At 51.5% G+C, this 18,490-nt stretch overlaps 1 protein-coding gene across 3 annotated transcripts in view; it reads right to left on the bottom strand.

Moving 5' to 3' along the window:
• Nucleotides 1–10,891: 10,891 nt before the first annotated feature.
• Nucleotides 10,892–18,490, bottom strand: part of MTHFSD (methenyltetrahydrofolate synthetase domain containing) — a 20,837-nt gene continuing 13,238 nt past the window's right edge. For all 3 annotated transcript variants that reach the window (XM_006762214.2, XM_006762213.2, XM_015562976.1), the window contains one exon: nt 10,892–13,834. In XM_006762214.2, coding sequence (XP_006762277.1) covers nt 13,349–13,834 — 486 coding nt within the window. In that variant the 3' untranslated portion in view covers nt 10,892–13,348. The remainder of the gene's footprint in view (nt 13,835–18,490) is intronic.

Genomic DNA, 18,490 nt, shown 5'->3' with positions numbered 1-18,490 from the left:
TGTGGCACCAAAGCTTGGCTCCCCTCCTGCAAGTGCCCGGCTAGCGGGCACTCTCCAGAGGTAGTGGAAATGCGGAGCTCTGCCGCCACCTAAACAAACCATCAAAGTCACCTCTGAGCCTCAGTTTTCTCATCTCTGATAAAACTGTCTTCAAGGACCTTTGGGAGAGGGGGTGGCACCAACAGGAGTGGCCCTGCGACCCACACATGTCTCACCCTCCTCCCCCAAGAGATCTGGTGGTTGTAGGTGTGAACAGGTCGGTGGTGGCACACCAGGCGCAAGAACCCATATTTTGCAAGGCCTCCTGCTCAGGGACTTCCGATCAGCACCCACTTTGGGAGCCATTAAACTCCCCGTCTTCTGGTGTGACACACTTGGACGCTCTCTCCCTCCCCAGGGAGGAGGATGACATCTGTGAGGCTCAAGAGATGGAATTTTGGAGTTGAGTGTGGGGCTCTGACGTGGATTCACCCCCAGGATTTCCTAACCTCCAGGTCAGAAGGCCCCTGAGCCCCGGTGACTTCACTTCTGACAGTGGTTCTCAGAGCTCAGCCCCCAAAACCACCCTCATTGGAATACTTGGGTGGTCTGCTCCAACTGCAGATTTTGGACTGGGGCAGGGCCCGGAGAACCATGGGATTAGAATCTCTGGAGGGGGTTCCCAGGAATCCACAGTCTTTACAGATTCCCAAGTGGTCCTGGTGAGTGCTAAAGTTTAAAGTTTCTTTCTCCTCCATCATTCTCTGGGCTCCCCAGAAAACCCCAGAGAAGGCAGCTCAGCGTGGCCTCTGCTGCCCCCTCCCGCCAGCAGCCCAGGGCGCTAGTGAGTATAAAAAGTAGTTGGTTGAGAGAAGGTGGAGCCCAGCAAGCTTGGACTTACAGGCCACCAACGTTTACCAGGCTTACCTCTGTAGGCCCTTGGGGAGCCCTTAGGGCATACACCCGCTCAATGGACCCACTCAATGGGTCTTGTCAGTCCTCAGGGAGGTCCTGTTCCTACCCTCGCTTTCTCGATGCAGAAATGGAGTTTGGACCGGTTAGGGGACTTGCTCCAGACACTGGGAAAAAGGTGGAATTTAAACTCAGACCCAGGATTTTCTGACTTCAAAGCCCATGTCCCTTACCATTGTATTGTGTGGCTCCTCCTCACCCATTTTCCTCCAGCTATGGGGTCTAGTGAAAAAAGAGGGAAGCTGAAGTGTGATCCATGAACCAGCTTCTGTGGCTGCCAGCTTCCACTGGCGAGATGAGGAACCACACAGGGGTCTGGGGTCTGTCTCTAAACACAGCGCCTCGCACACCCCTCCCTGCCTTCAAGCTGTGGGGAGGCCATGCAGTTGGGGTGGGGAGACGGCACAGCAGCCCCAGCTCAGACCCCCTGACATTTGTCTCCCTCTAGGACAGTGGTTCTCAACCTTGGCTGCACATTAGAATCACCTGGGGATCTTTTTAAAATCCTGATTTCTGGGCCCCATCCTCTGGAAAGTCTGTTTCTGCAGTGCTTTGTGCCAGCATGGTGGCAGAGCAGGGAGAAATGGTGCCGGTGGGCAGGGGTCTGGGGACAAACAGTGGTGACAAGCCACTTTGAGCATTTTATTATTTTTTAAGTATATTTTTATTAATTTCAGAGAGAGAGGGAGAGGAGCGCCAATGAGGAGAAAGAGGGTCATTTATTGATTGCTTCCTGCACGTCCCACACTGGGGATCAAGCCCGCAACCCAGCTACATGTCCTGACCGGGAATCGAACCATGACCTCCTGGTTCATAGGTCAACATTCAACCTCTGAGCCACGCCGGCCGGACTCTTTGAGCATCTTATTAAACTGGTGAGATCCCATCAGTGAGGAGGCATGGACCACACATCCTACTGTGCCCAGGGTTTACGGCCACATGGCAGCCGGCCAAGTCCTCAGATGTGCCCCGGAAAGGGATAAAACCGTCTGTGTTTGGAAATCTCCTCTAAAGCAAGCCATAGATAAGCGCATCGTGCCTCTGTGTGGGCAGTACCGTGTGAGGCAGGGAGGGCTGGGCCATCTCTGTCCAGATGGTCAGAGGCTTGGCGAAGTGGTGTCAGACGTGGCCAGTGAGGCCATGGGGACAGGGGGACCCGGTTAATTTTCCAGGCGGCTTCCCCGTTAGGCTCTTTCCAAGAAGAGCTCAGGGTCGGAGACGCTCCTAGGGAGAGAGGCACCTGCCCCACCCCAGGCATTGCACACCCCGGCTGCTTCTCTGTGAGGCGGCAGCGCCACCTGCTGTCTGCTTTGCAGTTTGTGTTGCGACAACAGCAGAGTCTTGACAAAAATAAACCGGGCCAAGGAAAATTGATTTCACAACCGTCTGGACAGCAAACCATGTGCACAGATGAACCTGATTTTGGTGGTTCGGGCTCTGTGACCTTTGTTGAAGGGGTAGCTGCCTTTTTGGGGGGTAGGGTCAAACTAAATTAGTATTTTCCTAATTACACAAATGATAGGGCTTATTTAAAATAAAACAAATAAACCTTAGAAAAGTGAAAAGAAAGCAAACATTGCCCCCCCCAGCACCCCCCTAGACAGCTGTGTGGGTCTCAGGAGAAGCAGAAAACAAGTGTAGTGGCTGCAAGTGTGGGAATCCGAGAGCCTGCACTCGAGCCCTGACTCTCTCTCTTCCTAACATTGTGAGCTTGGGCAGATGCCCTCCTCTCTGAGCCTCAGCTTCCCCATCTGTAAAATGGGGATAATTGTAGGAGCACGTCCCTCAAAGCATGGTGAGGCTTAAATGAAGTAAAACCTATGAAGGGCTTACAGGTGAAACTGGGGCACAGAGGGGGTAAGTAAGCACTTTGCCCAGGGACCCACAGCTCGGACATGTCAGAGTTGACTTCACTGCAGACCCGGTGCGCATTGCCTCCTCACCACATTCCTCAAGCATGAGTCATCTCTCTGGCGCCCCCCACAGGCCACTGTGGCTTCCAATGACCCCCGAAGCCCTGTTGGTGGTCAAGAGATAAGCCATTGGAGTTTCTCCAGAGGACAGACTTCTCCCTTGCTGATTGGGAGAGACTCTGGGGCGAAGGCCAGCTCTGCTGTGTGACCTTTACAAGTCATCTAACCTCTCTGAGCCACATCCTTCTCACCCTTCGTGGGGTTAAATGAGTCAGTCCACCCGCCCTTTGAGACAGGGAGGTTTAGTTTGCTCACAACTCAGCGCTTCAGGGCCTGAGTTTATTGCTTCCAAATATCCAAAGTGCAAAATGTCCACATTACATGGTCACATGTCAGCTCCCATTTTAACCTTTGTGATTTATGGACGGTGAAAATAAGAGGGTCATTCACAGGGAGAAACCCTGCCCTGTCAGAGGGGCAGGAGTGTGGGTTCCACTTTTTAGAAGTCTCTCCTGGTTTGAAAGCTCGCCCAGGCGGTCTCAGGTGAAAACCCAGCATGAGGACAAGGACTGGCAAAGTGATCAGAACTCAAGGGGGGAGTGTGGGGTGGGGACCAGCGGAGCTCGGCCGTGCACCGGGGAACAAGCCACCACACTCGGTGCCTCAGTTTCCTCATCCACAGAGGAGGCAAGGCTGGCCCAGTGCCCATCACACAGTGGGCTTCCATCAGGGGTAGCTCTTTAGAGAGGTGCAGATCAGAATTGAAGGGGGCGGGATAGACGGAACGCAGAGTGGACAAGCCGCTGCCCACCACCAGGAGACTCCCCTGTGGGCCTGGGAGAGCAACCTGGGCTCTGGGCAGAGCCCCTGGCAGGCGGGCGCCCTGAGACATCGCCCACGCCTGCACTCGACTCTGGAAGTGCCCTGGTTTTTCTGCCCTTCTCTGCAAAGTGCAGACAATCCGCAGTGAAGGAAGGCACAGGGGCCACGCTGGCTTAGTCTATGATCTACTACAGCTTGCGTCTCAGCTTCACTGCCAGCCGGTGGGGGCACTAGGGCCAGGTCGGACCCCCTCTCTGCACCTTGGTTGTGTCTATGAAATAGAGTCCCTCAAAGTGACTGCAAGGACTAACTGAAAGTATGTGCTGTGTTTCTGTGCCTACAATTTCCATTTGTATATCTTCAATCATGTATATTTACATATAAGTGCATCATATAATCTACATGTGAATATCATTATGATATAATGAAATTATGCAACTGATTATTGAGGAACAAGTCATTTTCCAATCTTAAAGCAGCAAAAATCCTTCATTTCACTCCTGACTGCAGTGGGGACCCGGCTCAGTGGGAACAGCCCCCCCTCTGCTCCAGGAGGCATCGCTGAGACGCCCAGCTGCGGCTGGAGGATCCCAAGTTGGTGTGCCCTCATGGCTGGCGAGCCGGTGCTGCTGGCAGTTCCTCTCCACGTGGGCCTCTCCACAGGCCACTTGGGCTTCCTCACAGCATGGTGGCTGGGTTCCAAGAGGATCCCTTGAAGACAGAATAGAAGCCGAGCACGTCCTAGGCTCCTCATGCAAGCTCACAGCGTCACTTCCGCTCGAGCCTATTAACCAGGCGGCCCCAGAGCCCAGACTCAAGATGATGGGCACAGTCCCCTTCTCTAGAGGAAAGGCATGTCAGAGCACTTGGAGGCCAACATTTACTACTCCCACCGCGTTCAGAACAGCTCAGTAAGCCCGAGTCATTATTATACGGAGAAAGCGTCCGCAGGTGATAGAAGCCACCCCAGCTGAGGACGTGGTCCCCTCCCTCCCTGCGGGAGAAAGGGGCCGGCAGCCAGGTAGGCAGCACCCCTCAAAGAATGCTTCCGGGAAGTGATTACCTGTTCACCTACACACTCCCCTCTCGCCTGCTGCATGCGTGGGGTTCTATGTAAGACTTATGTTAAAGAAGGTGTCCCAGGAACCCCTGCCCCCAAGGAGAAAACCATTTTGAAAATGAGTGGAGACCCTTAAGTTGTAGGGGTAGCTATTCTATTTGGAACACAGCTTAGATTAGATCCAGGCGAGGGCAAGTAAGTTTAGCAACACCCATTTGGTTATTTGTGCTGGGGGGTAGGGAGGGTGAACATTTTGAAGATCATCTGTCAGCCAGGTGGTCCCTGGGGGCGGTGGGGGAGGCAGGTGGTGATGTGCGGGAATGCTCCCAGCAAGATGGGAAGAGGTGAAGGGAAGGGATCTTCACTTTTGCTCCTTTGGCAAAAGCTTCATTATCTCCTGGCAAAGAAGATGGCCTGGCCCTGGTGCATTAAAATGCAGGACCGCAGGGATGGTCACTGGTGTCCGAGGGTGTGGGTGGAGAGTGCTCTCACCACGTGACCATCCCCAGTCCTGGCTTCTCCTCCTTTTAATTGTTCCCATCTGACATGTGAGTCCTCTCTCCAATCTCTGCCAAATGTAAGCTCTTTTGTGGTTTTGGCCGCACTGGCTCTTTTCTTCAGTCCTCAGCCTCTCATTTGCCATGTGGTGTCATCAGCTTCTTTCTCCTGTGGTGTCTGGGGCGAGGTCTGTGTGGGTCGCTGGGTGAGAGGCGGAGGCCAAGTGATTCCCAAAGGACACTGGGAGGGCAGAGACCCAGAGTGGCGGGCAGGGCCCCTGCCCTGGAGCGGGGCTGCTGGCTGGGCTGCTGGCTGGGCACATGAACGCTGTCCTTGCTCTCCTGCTCCCGGAGAGAGTGATGGAGGAAAGCAAGCACCAGGTTTCCCTGGGCCTGGGTTCGGAACCCTGAACAAGTCCCATCAGCCTTTGAGGACAGCCTTGTTTGTGGTGGTTCGGCAGGTAAGGAATTCTTACCACAAGGCTGAGCTCTCGCCCACTGGGTGCCTTCAGCCTGGGGGGGCCCGGGTGTGAGAAGTGGGTGCAGGAGTGGAAAGAACACTGGCTTTGCAGCAATGATCTCTATCGGGTGCAGTGCGGTTCTGCCAGAACGGGCTGTGGGGCCAGGTCGGGGGAACCACTTTGTCCTGATCTGCCGTCTTCCCATTTGTAACGGTGGGGGGAACATTGCTTCCCACTTCACAGGGCTGAGGCAGTGTGTGCTGGGGCATCAGCAAGAAGATACCTGGGCCCGGCCAGCTGGCTGTGCATCCCACCTGTTTTATTAGGCAGCGTGATGGGATTTAGGGAAATCTGTGGAAGGAAAAGGCGGTGGGAGGGACTGGGTACCAACAGCTTGGGTTTCCTCCTGAAGATGACTCTTTTCCAGGTGATAAAACTGGATTTTCTATAAACTTCCCTTCCCTTAGAACAGATGCGTTGGCGGCGGAAATGGGGCTCTTCAGAGTCACAAGAAAAGCATTTTGGGGAGCCCTGCCTGGGAGGGTGAGGTGCAGTGGTAAGACTTATTGACGTGAAAATAAAGGCCCGTCTCCAGCCCGTGTCTCCTCCATCCTGCTGTGGAAGGCCAGCCTTGTCTTCGCCAAGCCCAGAAGAGCCAGGTCAGAGAGGTGCGCCATGACCCAGCATCGGGAGGGCATCCGACGCAGCTGGAGTTGAGTCTAGTCCAGGGATGGGCAAACTTTTTGACTCGAGGGCCACAGTGGGTTCTTAAACTGGACCGGAGGGCCGGAACAAAAGCATGGATGGAGTGTTTGTGTGAACTAATATAAATTCAAAGTAAACATCATTACATAAAAGGGTACAGTCTTTTATTTCAATAGTTTTATTCATTTCAAACGGGCTGGATCCGGCCCGTGGGCCGTAGTTTGCCCCCAGCTGGCTCTAGTCCGTGCCAGCGCTCAGTCCAGCTGTCTCTGTCCCCATCTGGGGAGCTTAGTGTCTGCTGCTGCACTCCGGCTGCTCCGGCTGGGGCTGTGCAGCCATACAGAGGCCCAAGTTTGGGCCTGTGTGGCTGCCCATGTGCACAGCGGCAATGACCTGTGCGTGGAGCCCCGCGGCTGCTAGGGCTGCTACGGGGAGAACATGGGCAAATAGGCCAACAAATGAGCAAATGCACACTGTGAGCCAGGCCTCTGTTAGGCTTGGGAAAGAGCCGGCTTCCTTTCAAACTAACCAATGTCTTTCCTAATGCTTCCCGGGCTTGTGCTGGTCCTTCCCCATCCGATCTCTTTCCTAGTTCTTCGGGGGTTTCGTGCCCTCATCCAATCCCATCCTTTCCTCAGGCTAGAAACCTTCCCTTTATGGCGGCCATCTGGGCTCCTGTTGCGCTGTGCCAGGCAAAGGAGACCCCTCCTTCCCCTCCCTGGCTCCTGGCTGATGGAGGGCTGTCCCCTGGGAGACTGGGAGTTGGGTCTTCCAGGGATTACGTCCCCTTTGGCAGAAGATGCGGCTCCCCCTGGTGTGTCTGAAGCTGTACCTTCCAGACATCATTAGGCTCAGCCAGTCTAGCTCTCCTCCTTTTTAAAATACTTTTTATTGATTTCAGAGAGGGAGGGGGAGATACAGAAACCAATGACGAGAGAGAATCATTGAGAGAGAATCATTGATGGGCTGCCTCCTGCACACCCCACACTGGGAATCGAGCCCACAGCCTGGGCATGTGCCCTGAACGGGAATCAAACCATGACCTTCTGGTTCATAGGTGAATGCTCAACCACTGAGCGATGCCAGCCGGGTTCCCTTCTCTTTTGTTAACTCCTAGTTGCCTATGCTAACAGTACGACATGAACTGGGTGCCAGCTCCCAAACTCCACGGAAAGGCAACGAACCTTCCATGCTGATTTATATATAGCTGAGGTTTGTTGCACTAGGCAGCTTTGAAGAGGGTAATAGTCAACTTTCCTACTTGGAGAATATTCTTCAGATGGTTCATCTTGGGGTCATTGCATTCCGCACCCGTTAAAATCCGACCTTCTGAGAGGGAACAAATGAATAGAATAAAGTCCTTAAATTCAGGGTCTTGCCTATGCTGCCCTTCCCAATGTTATAGAACATGCCCTGGCATTACCTCCAAATCCTTTTCTTTCTTTTTCTGTCTATTAAATTAGCTGGATTTTATTTTGATGCGTGGTATGAAGTCCATTGCTCTATTCACCCTTCAAATCACCAGCTAGTAGCTCTCATTCCATCTCTTAAGAGGCAAGCCCTCCCCGCTTCGAGTTTACTCTTATATTCTAGAACCCCGCCCGCTCGGAAACTGTGTTCCACTGGTGCGCCGATTCGCCAGTACCATGCTGCTTTAAGCACTGAGGCTGTAGAGTAGGTTTTGACATCCCCCTTATCAGGTCCCATGAAAACATTCTTTGGGATTTTGATGGTCACATATAGAGTATCTTAATACATGGAGATATAATAACTTTATAATATTGAAACTTTTACTCTAGAGCACAGCATGCCTCTTTATTCAGATCTTTCATATTTTTAAGCTTTGTAATTTTAGCCATGTGACCCCTGGACTGTTCTTTAGGTGTACTCCCAAGTTATTAGTTTTGGTTGCTACTGCATAAAAAACAAAATTTTCGGTAAGTTACTAATACTATATGGGAAGGCTGCTGACCTATATGCTTCCCGTTTTGGATTTTGAGGACTGTTCGACATGAAATAAAATCCTCTTTAGCTGAAGTAAGTTTTGTCTACTTTCCCCATCATTTCATACTTTTCACTTCTATCGTCTTTGTGCTAGCTCCAGGAAGAATCATGTGGCTTATCTCCCAACTAAGTGTATCTGCGTCTATTCTGCCTGCAGTGTGACTTTTTATTTTATGGTGTTTTTAACTTCTAAGAATTGTTTTTCCTTACCAGTTTATTCTCTTTGTAATGGCTATGATAGCCTTCTCATCACCTTCTGATTCCTGTACTGCCATCTCCACAAGGGAGAGATACTGATTCAAGATGCTGGTTTTCCTCAATGACTGCAGGTTCCTTATTGTCTGTTCAGATCTGTAGACAAGGGCCCAGGGAGCAGTGCTGGCATCCTCCTCTCTCCAAGCAGGAATCCTGTCACGGGATACACACACACACACACACACACACACACACACACACACACACAATCGGTTGTGGAGGTCTGCGTACTGACACTGCCTTCTGCAGCTGAGGGGAGCCCCCCAACCCCCCATGTTTTTTGTTAATTCTCACCCAAGGACATTTTTCCATTGATTTTGAGACAGTGGGAGGGGGAGAGACAGAGAGAGTGACATACCAATTGCTTGCCTCCTACACACACCCTGAGCAGGGCAGGGATCGACCCTGCAACCAAGGCACGTGCCTTTGATCAGAATTGAACCCGGACCCTTCAGATCTTGGGCCAACACTCTATCCATTGAGCCAAACCGGCCAGGGCTCTCCATGTTATGAATGTTGGCTTGTCTTGCCTTCCCTGTGTCAGCTGCGGCTTTGCCACTGTCTCTTCTCCAGTTTTCTCACCTTGCTGTCTTCTCTCCTCCACACCATGTCGAATATAAATGTAGAATCACACATTTTTATTTTTAAAAAACATCTTTACCTATCCTGCTCAATGCTTTCCCTTTCTGCCTACTTTCAGCAAGCTCTCTTCTGATAGTGATCTAGCCCACAGGGTCTTTGATATCAGAGCTCAAGATTTCCTGTGTACTTCGAGATCAGACAGAGAAGGTAAAACACTGACACGATTTTTTCATAGAAAAGTGGAAACTGTTTTCTCCGACTTTTCAGTACAGAGCAGGCATTGCCTGAAATCCACTTGTTGCCTGGAGTCAATCTTTTTCATAAATGCTCTTCCTTCACATCTCATGTGTCAGACCCTTTCACTTTGAGAGTCTCTGAAAGGCCCCCTGTTGATCTGTTTTCTTTATTCAACTGTATTCAGACTGTATGTCCTAGAAACTGGCCAGTGGGTTCTCCGTAGGTGCTGCTTTTCCACCTGTGAGCCGTCACACTTTCTCCCAGATCTCAACAGAAGGGGCTGCTCCAGTTCAATGGCCCAGCCATCTGAGGGCTGGGAGGAGCCGGCCATGGCTTACTGAGCAGGGGAACATAGGTGGTGCTTGCCTTCTTCTGTCTGGAGTAAACCCCATAGCCAGGGGCCCCTCTGGAGCAGAAATGGCTGCTTCCCATCTTCATAAACATGCCCTCCAGCAAGCTCAGTGCTGTGGTCACCCCTGCCCACGTCCACCAGGTCTCAGCATCCGTGACAGCTTTTGTCACCTGGGAAATGGCCATCACTGCCATCACTGATACCCCTCAGGCCCGGGCCTGCTGCTGCCGCCTTAGCCTCTTGCTCTCAATGCAAGGACATGAGACAGGACCTCAGGTTAGTCCTGAGTTCTGCCCCATTGGAGCTGCTCTTCCCAGTCTGAGAGGTGATCGAGGGGGTCTCTGGCTGGCTGAGCCATATGCCCCACCCCCCACAAAAGTACACAATCATGAGCACTTGCTATGTGCAGACCACACATTTTTGAGGCATTATCTCATCTAGCCTTCACAGATCTATGACCACCTGTAGATGAGCAAATAGAGTTCGGAGCTATGTGACTGCCGTGGCACAGCATACCTAACACTGGCAAAACTAATGCCCCCACCAAAAGTTTGTTTCTGGAGCTCACATTGCTAAGCCTAGCTGTTTTAAAACTTCAGAGAAGACTGAAAATAAATAAAAGGTGGTATCAATCAAGGCTGCTTAAATGGTGGGGTGATGGGCAATACCCCTTTATACTTCTGATATTCCAAAATTCCCACAATGGCTATGTTTACTTTTATAAACAGAAAAAAATCTAAGTGATGGAGGCCAGTGAAGCTCCAAAGAAACACAGACTGTGAGAACTGGTCAGGTGTTACAGACACCAGAGGGTTTGTCCTAAAGATGAAGCAGCGGAAACACGCATAAGCCACGTGAGTAGCACGCAGCACAGGAACCGAGCCGAGACCACAGTGGAACCTGCGCTTCTGGGCTCCTAGAGGCCAGCACTCACTGTGTTTCTGGAAACTGTGCAGCTGCAGATTTGGCACGAGGCAAATCCAGTGGCAGAGCTCACCACCATTTAGGAAAATACAGGACGGGACCCACAAACCAAGACAGCAACACGTATGTCTATATTTCTCGGCATGTTGTCAAGTGGTCATTTTCCAGTCTTCAACCTCATTATCGTCATGTGAATTATACAATTATGATTCCGACAAGTACTTGAGTCTTGGGAACAAAAAGCTGGGTCCCTCAGCGCTTGTCCTGCAATCTGAGTGCTCTTCCTGGCGGCTCTGAGGAAGCCTGTCCAGGCCTGTCTGAGGCAGGACGGAGGGTAAAAGGTGGGCCCAGGCTGCTACGTTTGGGGGACTTCTATTTCAGGCACGTGGACTTTAGTTTTCCTTATACTACGTTCTCGCAAATATAAACATGATGAAACTCATTCAGATCTGTGTATCATTCATCTGGATTATTCTGGCTGTGAGTGACAGAATACCCAAGCGACCTGGCTTAACCAAGAGGGACCACTATTGATGGGGGTAACGCCGTCCACGGCAGGCTGGCGCATGCACAACTGGACACAGGGCGTCGGGCGGTATCATCATGCTCTCCTTTCCCTCTCTGGCTCGGGTGAATCCATCCACATGTTAGTTTCCCGAGCTGCGATGTATGTGCCAGGACTTGCTCGCAGCTGGGGTACAGCAGGAGTGAAGATCAGCAGTGACACATTTCCTGTTCTGGAGTGCTAGTCAACAGTGAAAACGTCAACAAAAACCAAACAAGAACATGCCAAATACAAGAGGTATTCCGGGAAAAAAGAAAAACTAAAAAGGAAACAGTGAGGAGTTAGGATGATCAGCTCGCTACTCTGGGTTGGGTGGCCAGAGTCGGCCTCTGACATCACTGCTGAACGCCTAGTGACAAAACAAAACCAGCCCTGCAGACGACGGTGGACAGTTCAGGCCAAGAGAGAGGAAGCCCAGAGGTCCCAAGGCAGGGAAGGCCCTGGTCCGTTTTAAGGTATTTACTCTCATTTTATTCATGACAGCTTGGAAAAGGAGTCTGCATTTAATGAACAAATCTAAGGATGGTGAAACCTCGTTGAAAGTGGAGTCCAGAAGCTGCAAGAGAGTTCTTTCAAACGTGCCACTCTATGCACACTACTGACCCCAACAGGAGGGACCACCCCGCATCTCCCATGGCAGGATTCTACTTGCTGCTCAGCAGGAGGAAGAAAGGATTCCTTCTGGCCTAGTGACAGCTCAGCCAATGGAAAGTCACTACACTTCCATCTTTCAGTTTCCTCCAATGGGCTCTTTGTTTACAACAGCTCCTCCCAAGTCCATAAAAGAGCATTCCTCTCCTTCGTTTCTCAAGGCTTTCACACGGTTTGCCATTAGACCCTGCATCCCGAATTACAATTCTTCGTTGTTCCTGAATAGTCCCATTTTGCTAGAGAAATACCTATTTGGATAGATTTTCTTAGAGAAATATCTGTCCATTTGGATAGATTTTCTTTCCGAAGTCTCCACAGTATTTTCATTGTAAAACCAAAAAGGAAATGTTTTTTCCAAGGGAGACTGAGTACCTTAAGAATATTTTCTTGAAAGTTCGTGCAGGGCCTGGCCTCTTGAGGCATCATAATGTACTTAAAATACACAGGAAGGCCCCCTGGTGAAAAAATAAAATTTCCAATGCGTGTACATTTGGAAAAATAAAGCCTCCACTTAAATGCTTATTTTGACGTTGTGCCCAGGATCAATTGCAAAAGTGCTTCTGTTTAGAAAGCACAGTTCAGCCCAAATCCAGCTTGTTTTTTAGGAACAAGGAACTAGAGGAAGAAACTCGGAGAACATAGGCATTGGGCAAATGGGAGTGCGAGAGCGCTTGCGGACTCTGCCTGTGATTCAGGCCTGCATGGTCAGTTCCTAAAACCACTGTCTCCTATAAGCCAGCACTTCCTGCTGTGTGCGGGCCCGCTGGCCCAGTGCAGAGCGAAACCCAGGGGAGGAGGAGGGCTGGAAAGGTAAGGCGAGGACAGAGGGGAGACCGCTCCACCAAGGGTCCATGTCGCACCAGCTCTCCATTTCCGACACCAGGACTGAGCTGAGACAAGCGGCTTGTACCCAGGAGGCGGAGGTGCCTGGCTTCTGCAATGTGAATGCAGCTTTCCCTCCAGCAGTGCCGGGCAGGGTCCTGGGCACGAGCGCGTCCTGGTTTGCTCCTGCGTCTGGTCCTGCCGGGGCCTCAGACTCTTCTAATCCACTGTCACCACTTACTCCCACTCGCTTATTGCTCATTGGTCCCCTAAACCCTCCAACTGCGGTCTCCCCAGAGAACCAGCATGGCTATGCCATCCAGTGGGCTGAGGGCCACGATAAACAGAACTGAATCCATGGGGCGCTCAGCCTCCCGAGAGGAGGAAGTGTGCTGGTCAACTTCCCTCCTCGTCAGGAGATCACCGGGAGGCAGGGCCTGCGGCTGTGACTTCCTAGAAAGAACCAACCTGGTCAACGCAGCTTGTGTAGCAACAGTTGGGCCGCATCCTACCGCGCGGGCCTCCGGAGGTCAGCTGTCACTGATGGTCAATGGTCTGGGTGCGGCTCTCTAGCATGGCCACCTGCCAGGTCACTGGCCCTCTGCTGCTGGGCCAGCGCCACCTTCAGGGTGTTGGCACCCAGGTGTAAGCCCTGTAAGCGGGAGAGGGCCTGCTGGGCAGCGGCTGGGTCCTGGAAATGGAGGAAGGCCCTGTGCTGTGGGCCCTGCCAGGTGAGCCGCAGTGGGGCTGCGCCCCGCTCTCGGAGGGCTCTCTTCAGCTCACTCACTCGCGTGTCCCGGGGGAGGTTCCCCACGTAAACAGTGTCGGAAGGCACATCCTCCCCCTGCGGGGAACATGCCTCCGGCTGGGCTGGGTCCCCGGGTCTTCTTACAGCGCCCGGCGGAGCTGCGTGCTGGCTGCGGGCTTCTCGGGGTGGGTGCTCATTCTTAAGCGTGACGTCTCTCCCGGCCTGCTTCTCTCGGGAGCGAAGGCTTCTGAGTATTGGGATTCTTCCCATCATCGCACTGCTGATCTGAAAAAGTAAAGCAGTTCCAGCGACTCAGGGCGTCCCAAAGGGACCACGACTTGGTCAGGGGGGAGATGAGAATCCCACAGGGGCCTCTGCCACACGTGCTCTCAGCAGCGTCTCTCTCTGCACGGTAAGCCACGAGCCCTGTGATGTGGGGCCCCACTCCCTTACTCAGTCAGCAGCTCTGAGCCCTGGCTGAGGGCATGCCACAGCAGCTGGCAAGAACGGCAGCTTTCTCTGTTCCCCAGAGGCCAGGAAGCAGAGAACCGAGGGCCTCCCGCACAGAGGGGGCAGCTGAGGTCACTGGTATGAGAGTCACAGGGTCACAAATGGCATGTCCCCTGCTGGCTCCCCAGGATAATGGTTTTCTTGCCTCCATACCTGTCCCCTCCCCCTGACGATGCCACTGGGCAGGATGAGGTCTGTAAGAGGTCACAGGGAGCCCCTCCTCCTGCTCCCCACCCCGCACTGAAGGAGCATTTCTCAGAGAAATATGTCACTGACTACGTGGAAACAAGGCAAATCTGAGATAGAACAGCTCCAGCAATGATTCTAAAATAACAAATACCACACACACACACACACACACACTCACACACACACTCACACACTCACACACACACACACTCACACACACACACACACACACACACACACACACACACACACACACACACACACACACACACACACACACACACACACACACCCACACACACATACATGCTCACACACGCATACACACACACACTCATACACACACAGATACACACACTCACACACACTCACACACACACACTCATACACACACACACACACACACACACTCTCACACTTACACATACACAGTGAAGCCTCAATGGACAGGACTTCTATACAAAGGACATCTTTGGCTTTTTGGCCTAATCAATCAACAGATAATTCCTGAAACCTACAACACAGGAAAGGCAGGTGTCCCAGTAAATGAGGCTCAAAGAGGAGCCGCCTGAACAGGCTGGAACTGCCTCCGTGGGCCTGCAGTGTGGAGGCCGCTGGCTGTCCTGCTGGGGCAGGGACACGGGGGCTGCCCCAGGGTCCGGCTGAGCCTGGACCACCTAGCCGGGGCAGAATTGGTCTCATATTGTCAGAGGAATCAGGAGGCAGAGGAGGAACAGAAAAACACTCTTTAGTCCTTTCACAATCCTCATTCTTTTGTTGTTGCTGTTAACCCTCACCTGAGGATAGTTTTCCACTGCTTTTTAGAGAGTGGAAGGGAAGGAGGGAGAGAGGGGGGAGAGAGAGGGAGAGAAACATCAGTGTGAGAGACACAGTGAGTGGTTGCCTCCTGTACACTCCCTGACCCAGGCGAGGGATCAAACTGCAAACCAGGTATGTATGTGCCTTGGCCAGGAATCAAACCCAAGACCCTTCTGTGCTCGGGCTGATGCTCTATCCACTGAGCACACCAGCCGGAGCAACCCTCATTCTTTAGTGATGCTTTCTGTCATTCTTTGGGGCATGAAGCTTGTAAGTGATTAGTTACAAAGAGGCAAGCAATGTTCAGGCACCAGCTTCCCCCAGACGTGGGCATGTCAGAGTACAGATCAGTCCATGAGGAGACAGGTCCAATTTTTCTACAAAAATAGTTTTTTTAAAAAAATTGTATGTATTGATTTAGAGAGAGAGAAGAGGGGATGGGGGAGAAAGGGGGGGGGGAGAGAGAGAGAGGGAGAGAGAGAGAGTGTTGATTTGTCTTTCCACTCATCCATGCATTCATTGTTGATTCTTTTTTTTTTTTAATATATTTTATTGGTTTTTTTTTTTTACAGAGAGGACGGGAGAGGGATAGAGAGTTAGAAACATCGATGAGAGAGAAACTTCGATCAGCTGCCTCCTGCACACTCCCTACTGGGTATGTGCCCGCAACCAAGGTACATGCCCTTGACCAGAATCGAACCTGGGACCCTTGAGTCTGCAGACCGACGCTCTATCCACTGAGCCAAACCGGTTAGGGCTCATTGTTGATTCTTGTATGTGCCTTGACCGGGGATCAAACCTGCTCCCTTTTGTCTGTTGGGATGACACTCTAACCAACTGAGCTATCCCAGAAGAAAATAGTTTGACCAGCATCAGTGTCCTCGTTATATTCAGAATCGTATGTAACTCAGAGGGGTGGTTCTTATCCTGGGCAGGAACCTTTGAGAGAAGTTGGGGTTCCCTCCCTGGGACTCTCCCACACTTCTGTGTACAAGTCCACAATGTCTGTTCATGGACTTCCAAACCACAAGATGTGTTCAGACCTCAGGTTAAAAATCAGTGAATTAGAGTAAGATTTACAGAAACACAAGCACCTAAGAATAACCTAGCACCTTCTTGCAGACTTCATTTAGTCCCTGGTCTAAGTAACACTCCCACCTCGGCAAAGCCCTCTGTGGGTCAACGCCCTCTCCAAGTGGACATCGGCCTTGCTCCCCGCAAAGCAAATTTGATTTTCTTTTTTAAAAAAATGTATTGGTTTTTCATTTTTCTTTTTTTAAATATTTGTTATATGGATTTCAGAAAGGAAGGGAGAGAAACAACAATGATGAGAGAGAATCATCGATTGGCTGCCTCCTACACGCCCCCCAGTGGGGATCAAGCCTGCAACCTGGGCATGTGCCCCTCGCCGGAATCGAACCTGGGACCCTTCAGTCCACAGGCCGATGCTTTATCCACGGAGCCAAACCGGCCAGGGCTTGATTTTCTTTTACATGCTACTATCACGCTCCACCGAAGCACGTGCTATCAGTCACTCAGAGAAGCCTCTGCGGGCAGCATTAGCCCTTCCTGGTCTTCAGAATGGCACAGACTCAGCTGCATGGAAAGGGTGCAGACAGGCTTGCTCCTTCTAATGTTGCCCACTGTTCAGACACAAGGCAAAAATCATGTCTGTGCCATGGGATCTCCACCAGACGTGACTACTCTTTTCTAATCGACAGGAACTTTTTGCCCACTGTCCCTCCAAAATTCTTTTGAACTGATTCATCAAAAGGTGATTAAACTCACAGACCTAGAGGCTCTGGGTCCCAAAAAAATCCCGAAGATTATCTCAGTCCAGCCAACCCGACTCCTTCCCATGTCCCTGCTCTACCTTCCTAAGGAGTTCAGATTCTTGTGTTCTTTCCAAATATTCAAAAGCTGACTTAAACTAGTCATAATTAGATTCTTAAGTTACTACATCTGGTGTCTAGAAAGGATGACCAACAGCTGCAATTACAATCCGGGGAAAAGTCTGCCTATACGGCTACATGGAAGCGCTAAATGCTAGTCCACTGCAAGCAGCAGCAGCAGGACCACAGGCCTCAGCAGCCCCTGCCGATGGGCCGGGTGAGGGTGACCACCCCTCGCGTGCTGTAACTTCTGTGGGTTTGGCCCGATGGAACCACAGAGCTCCCTCAGGCAGAAGTAAGTGTTCTCGGGGTAAGGCTCTACACTCGGGCGGCAGAAATTCATTGTAGAACATGTCACGTGAAGCAAAAACACATCCTACTGCACACACCCTATGGCCAGCACTGTGCCACCTGCAACCAGCCGGAGAATAATGAAACGCTTTAACCCGCAGCACACACTAGCAGGAAGTCTACAGCACCCTCGCACCGGCACGTGCAAAGGGCCTTTAGAAACTGGAACGCACAAATGCGTGCTTTTACGGAAAATTGCTTGCTTCAAGAGCAAGATGTTTACTGGGTAAAAGGAATGACAAGCTACCGTCAGTGTAGTCTTCCACACTCCCCCTCAAATTCTAAACGGAAAAGCCCCCCTCCCCCCACCCCGCAAGGTGGCTCCTGCCAGCTGCCTGCCGTTCCGTGCTCTACGCGGACGGCTCGGGCGACTGCTCCCCACGGCGGACAGAAAGGCCTCTGTGAGCCAACCCACGGCTGCACGTCACACTCGGGACAGGCCCACGGCAGTGCTACCGTTTTTCCTGGCCGGCAATTAGGAACATTTGTTACATTTTGTTAACTTGCCATGTGCAATGAAAGATGTTGCTTGTTAATCAAACATAAAAAAATATTTCCACCCTTGTGTAACTAAAAAAATAGTAAAAAGCAAATTTGGTTTTCTTTTATATGCTGCAAGCACGCTTCACTGGAGCACACAGATATCAGTCACTTATAATGATGACATTAAAAACCTGTCCCTACAAACACATGTTAAGTCCAATATAAATCAGGAATCTGACACTGCAGGCATCTGCTGCCAACCCAAAAGGAAGAGCTGGGTTCCAATCGTACTCGGCCACACACGGGCTTTACGGTTTTGGATACGCTGCTTTCTTTCTGCCCTCACTTTCCTGACCCAGAGATAAGGAGATGAAGATGGGCGATCTTTAAAATCCCCCTCGTTCTAAAATGCCAGGGCAGGTCTGAGCCGCTGCTGGCAAAGAGGAACAGAAACGCCACGAGTATTTCTAATGGAAATAAAACTCCTCTGCGTGAGGCTAGAGCTTATCGCTGATGACAATGCTCTGAGGTCCCTCCAAATGCCCAGGTGGAAAGGTTCTAGAGGAAGCACGCTCAGAGGATAAGCCAGGGCATGGGCTGTCTTCCCCAGATGCCACCCATGCCTCGGAGCGCCAACTAGCTTTCTAATTACAGTACCTCTGAGTATAATGCTATAACCCAGCTGGCAAACGAATCC

Source organism: Myotis davidii, unplaced genomic scaffold (assembly GCF_000327345.1).
Source record: "Myotis davidii unplaced genomic scaffold, ASM32734v1 scaffold77, whole genome shotgun sequence".
Lineage (NCBI taxonomy): Eukaryota > Metazoa > Chordata > Mammalia > Chiroptera > Vespertilionidae > Myotis > Myotis davidii.
Note: the sequence above shows the minus strand (reverse complement) of the source record. Positions and strands in the feature narration are given on the sequence as shown.